The 16,474-nt window shown below is 37.0% G+C and overlaps 1 protein-coding gene across 1 annotated transcript in view; it reads right to left on the bottom strand.

The window, feature by feature from the left end:
• Positions 1–3,086: 3,086 nt before the first annotated feature.
• Positions 3,087–16,474, bottom strand: part of ATG4C (autophagy related 4C cysteine peptidase) — a 29,004-nt gene continuing 15,616 nt past the window's right edge. Inside the window, exons 7-10 of the mRNA XM_065409225.1 lie at positions 13,860–13,938; positions 13,117–13,193; positions 8,752–8,871; positions 3,087–3,615 (exon numbers count right to left, since the gene is read on the bottom strand). Of these exons, the coding sequence (XP_065265297.1) occupies positions 3,445–3,615; positions 8,752–8,871; positions 13,117–13,193; positions 13,860–13,938 (447 nt within the window). The 3' untranslated portion in view covers positions 3,087–3,444. The remainder of the gene's footprint in view (positions 3,616–8,751; positions 8,872–13,116; positions 13,194–13,859; positions 13,939–16,474) is intronic.

Raw genomic sequence — 16,474 nt, 5'->3', positions numbered from 1 at the left:
AAGGTCTATCATTAAAATTAAGTTAGCTAAGGTATTTCAACCATTAAGCCTTCTTCACAAGTTATAAAAGAGTAAGAAATGAAAATGTTCTTACAGATCCTAGAACAATGTGAACCTGTTGAAGTGTTACAGATACATTTTATGTTTAACATTTATTTACAATAAAATTATTTCTATTTGCAGTCAGAACGCCAATCCATTCTTCTCATGTACATAAAATCATCCTTACATGCATATCTATAGACACAGTTAGCTTGTGTGGTTATGTGCATGTTTTATTTTGTGATGTAAGTGTGACTTCCGCCATGGAGCAAAGGAGGAGGAAATGGCAATCCTTAAGTCAGCATACTAGGTTAAAAGTTACATGCACTGAACTGCAGTAAGCACTTTTACCTATAATCCATTTGTAGGTAAGTTTGCATCAAGAAGGTTTTATTAAAAACAGGAAGTACTATGCTTAAAGTTAAAACGTGCTGAAATGGCTTGTTGAATTGAAGTCTATAATTGTGGCAAACAGATTCACTCTTAGATGAAACATGTATAAAGTTACCTAGCCCAGATAATTTTGTTTTAGTTTAAATACCAAACCTAATCTTTCCCACTTTGCAAAAATGTTCATCCTCTCAAACCCACTCCAGTTTCAAAATTTAATTCTACTTATTAGCTATCGACCATAGGACAAACCTGAGACATCAGACTAGCAGCTCAGTTATGGTTACTGCTGTAAAGAATGGGGCCTCTAATAGGAAATGGAGGGACATTTCTTTTAACGGAGATGTGATGTTTTATGTGCATACTTGCTTACATACAGACTTATTGTAATATTTACTTAGCATATTTATTCCTCGTGGTCAAAACTAAGTATTTCATAGAGTCAGGAAAAAGTCTACTGGGTATCCACTTAAAAAAATATTCACTAAATTAATGTCACTTTTGGTTCCTTGCTTAAAAAGTTACTTGTAAACTCCCATGCATTAAAGCCTTTTAGGCATACTGTAATAATAAAAAAATAAGTTTAGTAATAGAAATTGGAAACGGGAGGGATGTTAGTTTATCTAGTTCACCTTACGCATAATTATTCCTTATTGTACATTTGTTAGTGTTTGGGTCAGTCAGGTATCAATAGTCTCATGTGATGGGACTTCCAACACTTCCTTGTGAGTATTACACATCATAATATTCTCCTGTATGAAGTTTTCCCTTCAGTTTCATCCTATTTCAGAAAGTTATATGCCCTTGTACCACCCAAGTAATTCCTCGTCTCCTCACCAGTGTTTATACATTAAATATTTGTAAAGTGTCATGCCCTCCCCTTAGTAATAGATTAACAAAGCCATACATATTTGTTAATTTGCCTTAAATCCGTGCCTACCGGCCCCTGATCATTTTTATTGTTCTTCAGTGAACTTTAATTTGTTAATACCTTCCTGGCAAAGAGGCAGCAGAAAGGAAAGTGTCAATGAGATCAGAAAGAACAATTATTACCTCCCTGTTTTATGAGATGAGTGTCTAGATACATAGCCCAGAATTGCATTGGCTTTTTTCTTTCCTTTTTTTTTTTAAAGTGTTAAAGCACAGTGCAAGCTCATGTCTAATTTGTTGTCCATTATCTCACATAGGTCTTGTTCAGTAGTTTTGTTTTCTGGACATACTCCCTAATATTTATTTTTTGCATTATTTTTCCATAGCAAAAATATCAGTAGAAAAATGCAAGCCAAACTCAAATCTACAATATTTTCTAGTCCTCACTAGTATTCACAACTCTTCCCAAATTAGCATCTGCATTTCATTAACACGTTAATTTTACTACAACTTCCGGATTATTAAGGAAAAAATATCAAATAAGATCAGCCCCAACTGATTCCTTATGTAGATGCAGGACCTAAAAGTAATGTTACACTGATTAAAAATATTATTTAATAAGGAGATTACCATATCCAATCAACTGAAGAAATTCTTTTTAAATGAAAAAAAATGAAACTGAAAAATAATCCCCCTTTTTTGGAGAGATAACTCAATGAACAAATGTGAAAATGAACAATTCAACTCTGGTACGAACATGCGCTTGTCCCAGATCTGCCTAAAATCTCCCTACTAGTAACTCTAATCTCCGTTCTTCTAAAAGGAAAAATATTTTAGTGATACATAGAATATTTATTATTTGGGTAGACAACATTTGTGCATTCTGTGCCTAAATGGCACTTTAGAATAAGTTAATAGCTGGTTTACAATACAGTAAAATTTGCCTTATTACAGAGTATTTGCCTCAATACCTCAATATTTTTTTAGATCCAGAATTCAAACAATTCGAACAAGAGAAATTTACCATTATAGTTCATCAGTACATGCATTTAATCTCACACCTTTAATAAAGTTATTTTTAAATTTGTAGGCAGTGTTAAATGTGTATTTTAAATTCTGAATTTGTTTTGTTAAAGCATGAAACTGTTCATGTAGATTTATTTGCTAGATGTTCTCTACATCTAAAATCACCAAAAGCAATGTATAGTAATGACACATATCAGAAGATCATATCCCAGAATATTTACAGTCTACCCCCAATTTGCTGTTTTATGCTCTGATTTAGAAGCTGCCTGGGTAGGAACAGAAGTCTCAATTATATTGTCGAGACAGGAAACAAACACTGCTCCCATTTAATAACTGTCTATCTGCTTTGATTGGTTGCAGTTAATATTAATAACATAACCTTTAAAAATGGTAGGGAAAAGCCAATACTTTATATTCATTCCTGATATTAAGGTTCAACAGCAAGTTTAATGAGTAGCCATTATAAAATCATATTGCTAAATAGTACCTTAACTCACAATTCTGCTTATATAATTGCATCTGGATTGTAGCTAACAATTACTATTGATATATCAAAGTTACATCTTGAGTAGTGCAATGCTAGAAAGGTATCTCATGGTTACATTATTAACCATTATAGGGGCTTAGGCAGCAAAATACATTAAATGAACAAGGCTTTTTCTTCAGGAGCCCGAGATTCAAGTTTTGCTTACAACTGGAAACAATCCAGTAGTCTCAAAACTAGATGACATGTCCACACAACAAAACCACCATATAATTGGCAGACTGTTCAGGACTGGAACAGCAGTGGGGACTGCAGGTCAAGACTTAGGCTCATTGGCAGAGCTATCAAGGAGGGCATGTATGGTACCTATCCACGCTATATTGTGTCTGGCTCTAAACAATGCTGTCTGTCTTCACTAGCAAAAAGTGTCATTATATTCATCCAACTATCAATGAACAAACAAAAATAATTAATTACATTTATAAGTGACATTTTAAAGACCAAACATATACGACATTATAATCTTTATGAAAATAGATCAATTTCAATATTGCTTGCCTTGTGTTGTGTGATTTTTTTTAAAGGGCAAGTGTTCTCCTGGACAGCTGCCAATACCCTACTGTAAAATATCCTTAAAGCAAGACAAACTCTTCTGTACTAAATCTTTTTAATCTTTTCTTTTCCTCCTCGGAGAAAAGGTCATTTTCTTCATGGAGTGGACTGGAGGCAAAGTCATAGTCTCTAGAATGACCCTTTACAAAAGTAAACAAGGGATATTTCTCCTTAGATGAAGATTTCAGCATCTATAATGCAAGATAACATACCGGATAAACTGTTAATTGAAAATGAAGGGATACAGTCCCTGGGTGTATTGATCTAATTACAGTCACACATAATTTGCAACATGCGTATTTGTTTTTATTTTCATTTGTCACATTAGAATAAACACACTCTTCAGACTCTCAATAGCCCACTTCTTCTGGTAAATAAATGTTTCTAACTCAGCCACCTCATGAAACAAAAGCCACACTTGGAGTTTCAGGCCCCAATCTTGCAACTTGTTCCACACAGGCGAACTGAACCACTACACATATGCAGAACTCCATTAGTTTCCACTCATGTGTAATGAGTTGCAGAACAGTCTTCATATCCTCTGTCATCTCTTGAATTGCAAGCAGGATTTGTGGGCAGGTTAGCACCTTCTGGAATTTCTGGAAGCATTTTTATGGCAGAAACAGAGTACCTATAGTCATCAATATTTTTATTAAGCTTAAACATATACATTTAAGGGAAATAAGCCAGCTCAAGAGCAGATAAATCTGACAGTGGACTAACAATGCTAACAGACAGCTTTTAATTACATGCCAGAAACCTCCCTGGGTATGTCCACACTGCACACTAAGCTTGGGTTCTGATTCAGGTTTGAGCTCAAGCCCCTCGTCAGTTCCCACACAAATCAGTCTGACTCAGGTCAGCAAACACTCAGGTCCCAGGTCCTAAGGCCCTGCCAGTAGGGTGCGTCAGAGTCCAAATTCCTCAGACTCAGGTCCAAGCTCTGTCATTCTGCAGCGCAGATGCAGTTCAAGCTGCAGACTGGAGTCAGAAGGTCTGCGCAATGCAGTATGGATACACTAGCATGGCTGAGAGACCAGGGTCCAGCAATTGTAAACCCAGGTTTATGATGCCGTGTGGACACTCAATCATGGGCTTGGAAATACCGAGTCCACAAGCCCATGTTCCACAGACCTGGATTTACAATAAAGTGTAGACATACCACCTGTCTCCTCAGAGACTAGGAAGCTGAGCCTCTATCAAGGAAGCTATTCATGCTAACGGTGATCAGTCACAGGTACAAATAAAAAGTTTTAATAGTAAGTGTTACTGGCCCATATACAAAAGGGCTTAAATGTCCTTTCCATTGTTTATTTAAGGGATTCAACACCCACTGAAGTTTAAAAAAATTGCTGATCACCTTTGACAGTAAATCTCAATACACAGCTATAGTATATGCAAAGCTACATTAGTCTACGGATATAACCTGCATTGAAGTGATCAAACTATGAACTCCAAAAATAATTTGTTTTAATGAGAAACAATCTGAAGCACTAAAAAACTTAAATAGATATTTAAGCAGTATGAGCTATTTAAAAAAAAAAAAAAAAAAAGGCACTGGAAAATTATGCTCCAAGTAAAATCAGATTCTGTAATTTTTACTGTGCTCTGCAATTTTCCACTTTATTCTAGACTATTTAAATTCATTCTATTATTGTACTGTGAAACCTGGGGAGTACGGCAAGGAGAAAGTGAGAGACATGCAGACAACTGAGATGAGCAGAAGGCAATGAAAAGGGAAAAAGAAAAGAATGAGTACTGGGGAAGAAAGAAAAAAGTTTAGACAAGAAGAAAGACTGTAGATCTCAGGGGACTGGGTAATTTTATATAGAGCCTTTCATCACTAGGTCATTAGATGAAGCCAGACCTAGGTCAGTAGCAACTGACAGTCACATGGCAGCTGTTTGGTGGCCTGTGAAATGGGTTAGTACACATAGTCCAACTCCTAAATGACATGTGTCTGCAACACAAAAGCCATCACCACAGTTTCAGAGAAGCCAAAGTAGTATCGAGACTGAACCACTGTCTCACCCTTAAAGGTGGTCCCTCTATGTCAGGACTGAGATACATGAATGAGGCAGCATGGGAGATGACAGAAGATTTCATTCTTTAGAGTCACTATTCTGACACCTCTTCGAGTACTAAATACTAAGGGAAATTATAAAAGATTAGAGAGAAAGAGAAAGTAAACTAGAAAAGGTAGCAGAAAGCTGATCATGAAACAATTGCAGTACGGAACTTGATTAAAATGAGCAATTATTTCCAAATTGCATATCACTCAGGGACTACCGCTACCTTCCAAGTCAATGGGCAAATTCTGGACGTGGGTTTTCTTAATCAGTATTCTAGCTTTCAAAAAAGTTAATGCAAAAGTGTGTATGTACATAACATTTGTTATAGAAGATACTTCCACCCAGACGTTCACGTGAACAGGAGACAATTATCAGAAGAGATCTCATTAATTTGACATGCTGAGTCCCATTAACCGACTGCAATGTTTCTAAAGCATTTATTTCTATTGTATCTGCTCAATGGATACAGATAACAGAGAGGAGACACACTTCCAAATGAATAAATCCCTGTGGTTCTCAAACACGTATATTTTTTTTACAACCTCCCTTTTTTGGTTTCACATACAAATTTGATCACTGTTGCATTTTTACCAAAGAAACACCCATTCTAAAAAAACATGAACAAAGTAACTGAATAGTGTTCAAAGAGCTGTTTGTTTTTCAATGGAGTTGGCTTACAAAACGCACACACTCGCGCACACAGGGAAAGCTTTATCCTGAACCAGAAGTATCATTGCTTGAGTGAACTATGAGATGCTGCAAAAGCATGACAAAACCAGCTCTGCAGCCTGAGAACCACTGCGCTCCCTCTCTGACCGAACCAGGAATTTAGCTACATTTCATAATTTTGGTAAACATGTAAAGTACACGGTCAGTAATTAACTTTCAAAGATTAACAACTTTATTTTTTGTGATTTCAAGAGTATATCTACACTGCGTTTTAAAACCAGTAGTAGCAAGTCTCAGAGTCTGGGTCTACAGAACCCGATTACGTCACTTGCCACAGAAGCAAGAATCGGAAATCCTTCATTAACCTGACCTGGGTGTCCCCACTCGGAAGTACACTGTGCTACCATTCAAGGCATTAAGTTACTCTTAAAGTGATAATAAATGAACAGAAAAGTAGTAGTCAGAGGCAGAGCAGGAAAAATGAACAGACTGATGGGGCAGACTGGAGAATGACAGTAGGGTTGTTCTTCACACAATATTCATATGAAAACTTTACTATTTTTTTGGAAAATACATAATCTATTTTTGGGTATACTTACATTGATGTCATCATATTAATATTAAAGAGCCCCAATCCAAAATGCTAGTAAAATAGTTTTAAGACTAAAATCAGCTCCTTTGACATTAAACTAGATGCTGTTTCAGAGCATCCAACAAATGGATGGGGAGAGAAATTCACCTGGCCTGAGATTTAAGAGGAAGACAATGGAAAAAAAAAAAAAAAGAGAAGGTTCTTACATATCTCAATTTCTCATTCATTATTCTGTCATGTTCTTAAATCTCCTCTCAAACACAGCAGGGCAGATAAACTAAATGTAATGAAACTTTGCTTTATAAACTTTCATTCCATGTCTTTATTGCTTGGAGTGCCTGTCCTCTAAATCTACTTTCTAGTCCTCCATGTCTGAATCATACAAAAGAAAAAACTTCAGCATTAACCAAAAATCTACTGACCACTATATGTGGTTAGTGAGTTTAAAATCTGGATATTACTTATTGGTTTATACCTTATCTAATAAAAATATTTATCACTTACATAGAAAGTTATATTTTCTAATGTTGTACAAGCCTTAATTCCTTGCACAGACATGAAAACCATTATGGCACATGTAATAATATTGTGATGCATCTTTTGTTATTGCTGAATCCTTTTATAGGCAATTTTTGATAATAAAACATTTGGTTGTTTGGTACCATAGCTAACACAACACACATTAGCACTATATCACATTATTGGCATTCATACACTGCAATAGTCTAGAAGAAAACATCTGTCAATTAAATTCAAACCTACCTAAATAAACCTATTCTTATGTTTTTAAAGTGGAATGGACATGATTAGGCAGGTTTACTGGATGATACCTGCTTTGCTGATTTAAAACAATGCTTTCAAGTCGTAAAAACACTGCTTTATCGTTAAATGTAATCAAAAAAGCACTTATACTAACGAGAAATAATGCACAGTTTTGCTTTGCTCAAATATTTCCATTTCTTAAAAATTTCATCTCCAAGGGATGGATTGCATTTTAAAAATTCCTCTTCAGGTAGAAGACAATCCAATGACTGTAAAAGGTGCTGTCTGCAAAAATATTTTCATTTCAATAGTGCCACCTAGTGGAATAATCTTATACTGAGTCTAGAAACCACCGTAGTATCTGTTATGTTTCAGTCTGTCTCTTAGGCCTGGTCTACACTAACCCCCAAATTCGAACTAAGGTACGCAACTTCAGCTACGTGAATAACGTAGCTGAAGTCGACATACCTTAGTTCGAACTTACCGCGGTTCAGACGCGGTCCACACGCGGCAGGCAGGCTCCCCGTCGACTCCGCGGTACTCCTCTCGCCGAGCTGGAGTACCGCAGTCGACGGCGAGCGCTTCCGGGATCGATATATCGCGTCCAGACCAGACGCGATAAATCGAACCCGGAACTTCGATTCCCAGCCGCCGAACTAGCGGCTGGGTGTAGACATACCCTTAGGGTAGGCCCACACTACCCACCCAATTCGGCGGGTAGAGATCGATCTTCTGGGATCGATTTATCGCGTCTCATCTGGACGCGATAGATCGATCCCAGAAGCGCTCCCCCGTCGACTGCGGAACTCCTGCTTGCCGAGAGGAGGAAGCGCTGTCGACGGGGGAGCCTGCCTGAGCCGCGTGGACCCGCAGTAAGTAAATTTAGTTCGATCTAGGAAACGTCGACTTCAGCTACGCTATTCTCGTAGCTGAAGTTGCGTTTCCTAGATCGATCCCCCGCCCCAGTGTGGACCTGCCCTTATATTCATCATCTCATCTCTTAACACACAATTAGGGTAGTTATTCTCCTTTTCGACTTTACATGTTCATATTATGGGATGTAAAAATATTCTAGAATTCTTGTATGTTTGTGCTTCATCAATAACCCCTATTTCTAGAATAGGATGGGTTCTATTTAGTATATTTAAGAGTATATTTTCTATCCTTAATATATATAGTACATACTATAGTGGGTATCAGACAGATATTAATTTCATAATTTCAACACTTACCTTAGTTATTTCTTCAGAAATTCTTTCAAAGTCTTGCATGTTTCTACAATAAAATCCTATTGTACAGCTAGGATCCATGTTTTTGAATGACATCTTTTTGGGGGAAGGACAGTGAAATGACTGCAATTATGGAGATAAAAACATTTTAAAAGATATTTTAAAGACATGAGGAAGGCACAGATATCAATGCACTTGCCTTTCTATTAATGGTTTTAACATATAATTCACCATGCCACATATGCTCCAAAACCCGTACAAGTTTTTAAAGTTATTTCTGTTCCCCAAAACATTCAAGTTATTGCATCCCTGGACATTCATAAGACCACATAACCTAGTACTGTTTATATTCTATTTACCAAACTTCCAAACTAGGCCACATTAATGCCAGTCCAAAAAAGGATGTGAAATCTGTCAAAAGTTGGAGGCTCTAGAAAGCATTTTATGAATATTCCCAAGGTAGAGAAGGTGAATGCTCCTCTGCAAAGTGCATTTGTAGCAGTATTTGAACTCTTACAATTATTGCTTTACCACCACCTCCCATTTCCCCCACACCTCCCTAAAAGAAAAATGATGGAATATATTTTCATTAGCAAGAGAAATGGGTAAAAAAAAAAGGGTGAGTACTACAATATACCACAAGCACAAAAAACCACTTCATATTTTACACACATAAGGATTTTTATTTTAAATGCAAAATTTGTTCTTATGATCGATGACACATTGACAGCCTTTGAAATGGAAACTACGAGCAATAGCTGTGCAAACTTCCCCCCCCCACTACTTCACCCGGATCTAGAAAGAATACATATAGGGTAGTTCACTTCAGTCTCCATGCCCATTTAATTACTACAGAGCGTGAACATGGGTAACAGTTGTTGGTTTTGTGTTTATTGGAGCTGGACAAAAATCATTAACTCATTTCACATGTCACAGTATAGCCACCTGATGGTTAAACCATTTGGTCACTACTGATCTAGGCTGCAGTCAGTGATCTAAAGGGGTAAGGCTCTGTATCCTACTACTACCCAGAGATATCCATACCCCAGACCCTCCATTAAATCACTAATAATCCTCTTATAATAGCTTAGTATTTAAATCTAAAATCTTAACGCTCCACATTTCATGTTCTACTGAGACTGGACTAGTATTTTATTCTCGGAGTACTTCCCAAGTGACCGATATGAAAGGAAGTAATGTGAAATACATATGTAGATGTGCATCAGGCACAAACTCAGTTAGCTTATCCATGTGTCAAAATAACAATTGTTAAGTTCTAACCTGACTCTACAGAAATAGCAACAAAGCAAGTTAATATCCAACACTCTATTGGTGTAGAATCCCTCTTCCTAACACCTCCCTACTTTTCATTTTTGAGCTGGGTAAAAAGCAGATTGGCAAGAGTACAGATTGCTACATAAAATTTTAAGGTGTTTCTCATTGTGGTGTATGTACACTATTGGCATGTACTGCTCTTTACTACTGACTGGTCCAATTACAAATAAAACAGTTTACATTTTACATTAAATTTTGTTACAAAATCAATAAAGACTAGCAAGTTATATTTCTGCAAGACTGTTACACCTATTTATTGTGTTTTCCCTAATACTGCCCAAATATTATATTCAGTTCACAGTTAATCAAAGTAAGATATTGGGAGTCTGCTTTAAGAAAAGCATTCTAACAGTAACATTAAAGGTGGTATTGGAACATCTTAAGACAAGTTTTGTAGTATGTTCAGAAGAAGTCTTATTAATGCTGTGAAAGTCACTACCACAGAGAGATGTGGATAGGCATATTTTTTTCATTCATCCAACAAATGGATTCTAGAAGCCAATACAGAGTGGATTGATTTCCAACTTATTCTGGACAATTTGTCAATTTTGAAAATATTTCCTACAGAGAAAGCTAACAAGCTATTATCCACCCTAAGAGAGCAATTTCTGTTTACATTCTGACACTTCTGGACAACTCATACATTACTATTCAATGCACTGAGCATGACCTTCCGATACACGATCCTGTATCCAGAAAAGCAATATGACGTGATCAAGCCAAGCTGGCAGCTTCTGCATCTTCGAAATACATTTAAAGTATATTATTATTTGGAAGTTCATATTAATGACACCCAGCAGCATACTCTGGTGCATAAATCACTGGACTAGGAGCCCACAGATGTAGGTTCTATTCCTGGCTCACTGAGGTGCTCTATGACCTTGGATAAGTCACTTCACCTCTCTTTGCTTCTGTTTCCCCTCCCATCTCTTATCTAGTTAGACTGTAGGAGCTTCAGGGTAGGGACTGTATTTTATTATGCACTTGCACAGTGCTTAGCAGGATGGGACACTGATACTAGTTAGGGTCTACAGGCACTATCCTAATACAAATAAAGTTAGCTCATTTACCAACTTCCATCTGAGGACCTCAGAAGGGCACTATAAAGTTTTAGAAGAAAGTTTTAGGTATAGCACATTTTTTTTGCTTGAGACTATAAAAAGGACCTAAATCTCTTTTAAAATTCAGAACCACTAGTTTTCTAGGGGGAACTTTATAATCTCAGACTACATGACACCTTAATTAAAGCATCTTGTTAAAATTAAACATTAAAATTAGTTTTCATTATTGCTTTAACCCTGAGCTAGGTTTTAAAATTATATTTACTAGTGTTTATATAAGCTTAAAAGTGTCTAAACAGTTCTGCTAAACACACTATTTGATAATATTTTAAGATATTATGATTGACTTCAGCATGTTACCTCTTTGAGGCTGGTATGTTAACTGCACTTTACTCACAATAGTATTGACAAGGAAATTGAAATAATTCCTGCTCTTCTCTCTGTTTTTAAACCAATTGTTATACAGCAGCAACAGCTTTGGGGCCACAATAAAGTTGTATACTTCATTACAAACCATTTGACTTATGTTTTAAATTTAACTAAATGTCATCAGTTTAAGAATGTGCTGAATTCCCCAATTGGCAGGTTAAAGGATGCACTCACAACACGTACGCTTAAAAGAGTATTTCTTCCCCCACCTCCAACCCTGTGCAAGTATCTGCAGCAAAACTTTAAGTGTCACCATAGTATTCATTATGCTGGTGACATCACAGCCACAGAACCCTGCTGGTACCAACTAATATGGGGGAAGTAAATGTCTCTCCCTCCCCAAATATGGTGTGATTTTGTGAAATTGTGTTTTAGGTTTTGTAATGTTTAATTGGAAAAACCCCAGTGCTAAAAACTAGACTCTGGAGACCAGCTGTATGCTCTAGTGGCCTGATCCTGCAAGGTGCTGTGAACCCTTGGTGAGCAATGAAGTTAACAAGCGCAGGCCCCAGATGGGTTCCATAGCTGAGTGTCATTCAGAGGAAGCTGGAGGTTCATGAAAGGGCTGGACATCACAGGATCCAGAAGGAGAAGTTTTAAACTGCTGTACTGAATACCTCTTTTAACATGAGTATTGGGGACATATTGGCTTGTCTACGGACTGCTTGTAAATGCAGTTCTTTAGTACCTTTCCCTGGATTTACTCCTTTTTTTTTTTATGTGAGTTGGAGGAGAAGGGGAGAAAATACTCATGTAAAAGTCTGATTTTTCAAGACCTAGACAGAGCCTGACAAGATGCATTAACTATAACCAGAAGGAGACAGCATGCCATAGCTAAAAGAAGAAACGGTAACTACACTTTCAGACTTGACAAGTCCTTGAAAGCTACTGATCCATGGAGCTAACTTGATTAAAAATAATAATAAAACAATCTGTTGAGATGAACAGCATAGAAGACATCAGTAAAAGCAATACAACAATGGAAAATCCTATCTAAGAAGCTAAATGAATGACCTATAAAGTAATTACGAGTAGACAACTGTACTGAAATGGTAATCACCAAGTCTTCCTAGACAACACACCGAAAATTCCTGGTCAAAGAAGCAGAGGGTAAATTTGTGTAGTCTATAGTTCAAAACAAAGGTGAACCCTACTACACTGTAACATACATTTCTGACACCAATTCATTATTATTACTTTAAGAGAACCCATGTGTAATGTTTCAGGTCTCTGGTACTGCCTAGCTGTCTATAATGTAAAATTACTTAATGGCATGATCATTTATTTGTGGAGGGTTTCTGGTATATAACAAGATACAGACAAAGATAAATGAACTAATAAGTACATAATAAATTAAAATCCACTATCAAGTATTTAACCTTTGGTCATTTTTGTTGATTATAAGTCTATAAAGAAGGGCAAAATTTTGACAAATAACATGTAACTAAAACTGTAAAAATACAGATAGGTAGAACAGCTCTAAATAATTAGTGTTTGATTCATATGGAAAAAAAAACCAGTACCAGCTCTTTATCCACACTACCTCAAGAGGGAAATCCTTTATGCTGACATCTACAAAAGATTGGCAGTAATGAGGATCCATGTAAATCAAACTGTCATCTACAAGGACAAAACAGAAGACAAGTAATTCAAAAAACACCTTATTATTACACTGCTTACAATCCAATTTCTATGCAGAACAGCTGAAAAAAAAAAAACCAGCAAGTAACTGCTTGCCAGACTGATATTCATTGACTGAAGCATCGGTTTTTGCAGGACAGATTAACTTTTGCATAATCAAATATGCTTGTATAAGCAGAATTTTTATAAAGTGATGAGACTGTCATTTAATTTTTGGTGATAAAATTACTTTTACAAACACACAATTATATTCTAGAGTTTGCATATGAAAAATGCATTGTGCTACTTCATCCTGACAGGAAGAACATATTGCTTGTCATTTGAGCATCAACTAGCACTACTTAAACTGGTAAAAAGTAAATATGTAAATAAGAACTGCCAGACAGTAGCAGCAAAGGCTTCTAAAGTTTGGTGAAACGGATAAATTATGCCTTGTTTATGCAACAAAGGAAATTAAATGTACATTTTACAGAATCCAATTACTATGCGGGGCAAATGACAAATGACTGGACTTTGGCAGATCTGATGAATTAATAAGGTACTCATTTTGCTATTTTAATCATTCTGCTTCCCACTGATCCTATATTAACTTTCTAGCTTTTAAAAGGAAAACACTAAAGAGACATCTCTTATTAAAACACTAACCTTGAAATCCTGCAAAGTAATATGACTGCTTAGGTTTCCCACCAATAACACCGACACAGTATTCAAGACTCAAAATTCCCTGCCAAGAAAATATTAAATAATTCAGATTTAAAGGCTAACAGAAGAAGGTGATGAATTAAAGTAACTTGGTGTAACTTTATTCATTTAATTTTTCCCTGACCATCACATTTAGAGTGAGGTCAGTGTGAATGACCTATGAAAGTGCCCAGGGTTGCCAACTTTTGCAGCTCTATTGCAAGTCTCATGATTTGGTGTTCTTCTGAAAGCCCCAGTTCCTGGAGTCATGCAATTATACTAGAACCACAATACTCAATTTTAAAATAGGTATCTAGCTCTTGTGGCTGTGGAGAAAAATCTAGGAAATGTAAACCTTTAGCACTCAAAGATCAAAAGACAAATAAGGCTGATATTAAAAAAAAAAAAAACAGTCATGATTTTTCAGTAAATATCATGATTTTCTGGGTCATTTTTTGAATGCTTGTGGTTGGCATAACTGACCACGTGCTGGCAGACATTCAAGAAGGGATGACCTCAGTTGTTCTGAGGTGTTCACAGTTTAAAGATAGGCAGGACAGTTTAGAAAAGAATAAATGTAACATAACAAAAGTTGGAGTCACTATAGGTTGCCTGGCATGAAGTTTTACATATTTTATAGTTTTATGTTCAGTGGCCCTTCACTGAGCCCCTCCATCCTGTTCATAGGTAAAAGCCCCACACCACAGGAAGTCTGCAGCTGCTTCCAAGAGCAGTTACCCTAAAAGACAAGAGGCGGTAAGTAAGGTGCACTAGTGCTGCCTCTTGATTTCCAAACCCTCTCTGATCTAATCTGTGGCTATTTCGAAGAGAAACACCCCATGTTTACCTGAAAAGGGTAAACAGCAGCAGGTTGGGCAGAAGTACATGTGTCATTCCTCATGCAGGAACCTATAGCGCAATAGAGGGAGAAACATTTCCCCCCAGAATAGCAGACACCAGGGAATAGAAGAGAGTCTGGTAAGGACTCTGATGTCAACATGGGCCAATATGAGGAATTAGTCTCTCCTCCACCCCCAAAAAACTACCATTTGAGCTAAAATGGCAGTGGCACTTATGCCCCAATTTCTAGGGCTATAGCCACTAAAGGTAAGACCATTACAAATCATCAATTACATTGTGAAGATTCTCTCTCTCAACAAGAAGTTTGGCCGTAAAAGACAATATTAACAAACAACAAAATTTCTACTTTTGCAGATCTATCACATTACTAACCCAAGATATTAACAACATGGAAACCAACTTCTGAGTGGTTTAAATAGGTAAGGAGGAAATACCACTTATTTCAAATATTAAAAAGGGGTAATAAACATTACAACACATGCTTATGCATATAAGATGTGCATAAGCCCGCAGGTAAGTGGGGAACATGGAGACCTGGGAGATGGGTCGGAAACGAGAGGGAGTGTGGGCTATATTGGCAGAGAGAAAGGAGGGTCAGGACAAAACTGGGAGGAAAGATCAAACCAGTATCTTAGATGCCTATATACAAATGCAAGAAGTATGGGTAATAAGCAGGAAGAACTGGAAGTGCTAATAAATAAATACAACTATGATATTGTTGGCATCACTGAAACTTGGTGGGATAATACACATGATTGGAATGTTGGTGTGGATGGATACAGCTTGCTCAGGAAGGATAGACAGGGGAAAAAGGGAGGAGGTGTTGCCTTATATATTAAAAATGTACACACTTGGACTGAGGTAGAGATGGACATAGGAGATGGAAGTGTTGAGAGTCTCTGGGTTAGGCTAAAAGGGGTAAAAAACAAGGGTGATGTCATGCTAGGAGTCTACTACAGGCCACCTAACCAGGTGGAAGAGGTGGATGAGGCTTTTTTTAAACAACTAACAAAATCATCCAAAGCCCAAGATTTGGTGGTGATGGGGGACTTCAACTATCCGGATATATGTTGGGAAAATAACACAGCGGGGCACAGACTATCCAACAAATTCTTGGACTGCATTGCAGACAACTTTTTATTTCAGAAGGTTGAAAAAGCTACTAGGGGGGAAGCTGTTCTAGACTTGATTTTAACAAATAGGGAGGAACTCGTTGAGAATTTGAAAGTAGAAGGCAGCTTGGGTGAAAGTGATCATGAAATCATAGAGTTTGCAATTCTAAGGAAGGGTAGAAGGGAGAACAGCAAAATAGAGACAATGGATTTCAGGAAGGCGGATTTTGGTAAGCTCAGAGAGCTGATAGGTAAGGTCCCATGGGAATCAAGACTGAGGGGAAAAACAACTGAGGAGAGTTGGCAGTTTTTCAAAGGGACACTATTAAGGGCCCAAAAGCAAGCTATTCTGCTGGTTAGGAAAGATAGAAAATGTGGCAAAAGACCACCTTGGCTTAACCACGAGATCTTGCATGATCTAAAAAATAAAAAGGAGTCATACAAAAAATGGAAACTAGGACAGATTACAAAGGATGAATATAGGCAAACAACACAGGAATGCAGGGGCAAGATTAGAAAGGCAAAGGCACAAAATGAGCTCAAACTAGCTACGGGAATAAAGGGGAACAAGAAGACTTTTTATCAATACATTAGAAGCAAGAGGAA

This window comes from Emys orbicularis, chromosome 8 (assembly GCF_028017835.1).
Source record: "Emys orbicularis isolate rEmyOrb1 chromosome 8, rEmyOrb1.hap1, whole genome shotgun sequence".
NCBI lineage: Eukaryota > Metazoa > Chordata > Testudines > Emydidae > Emys > Emys orbicularis.
This window is presented reverse-complemented; position numbering and strand designations above follow the sequence as displayed.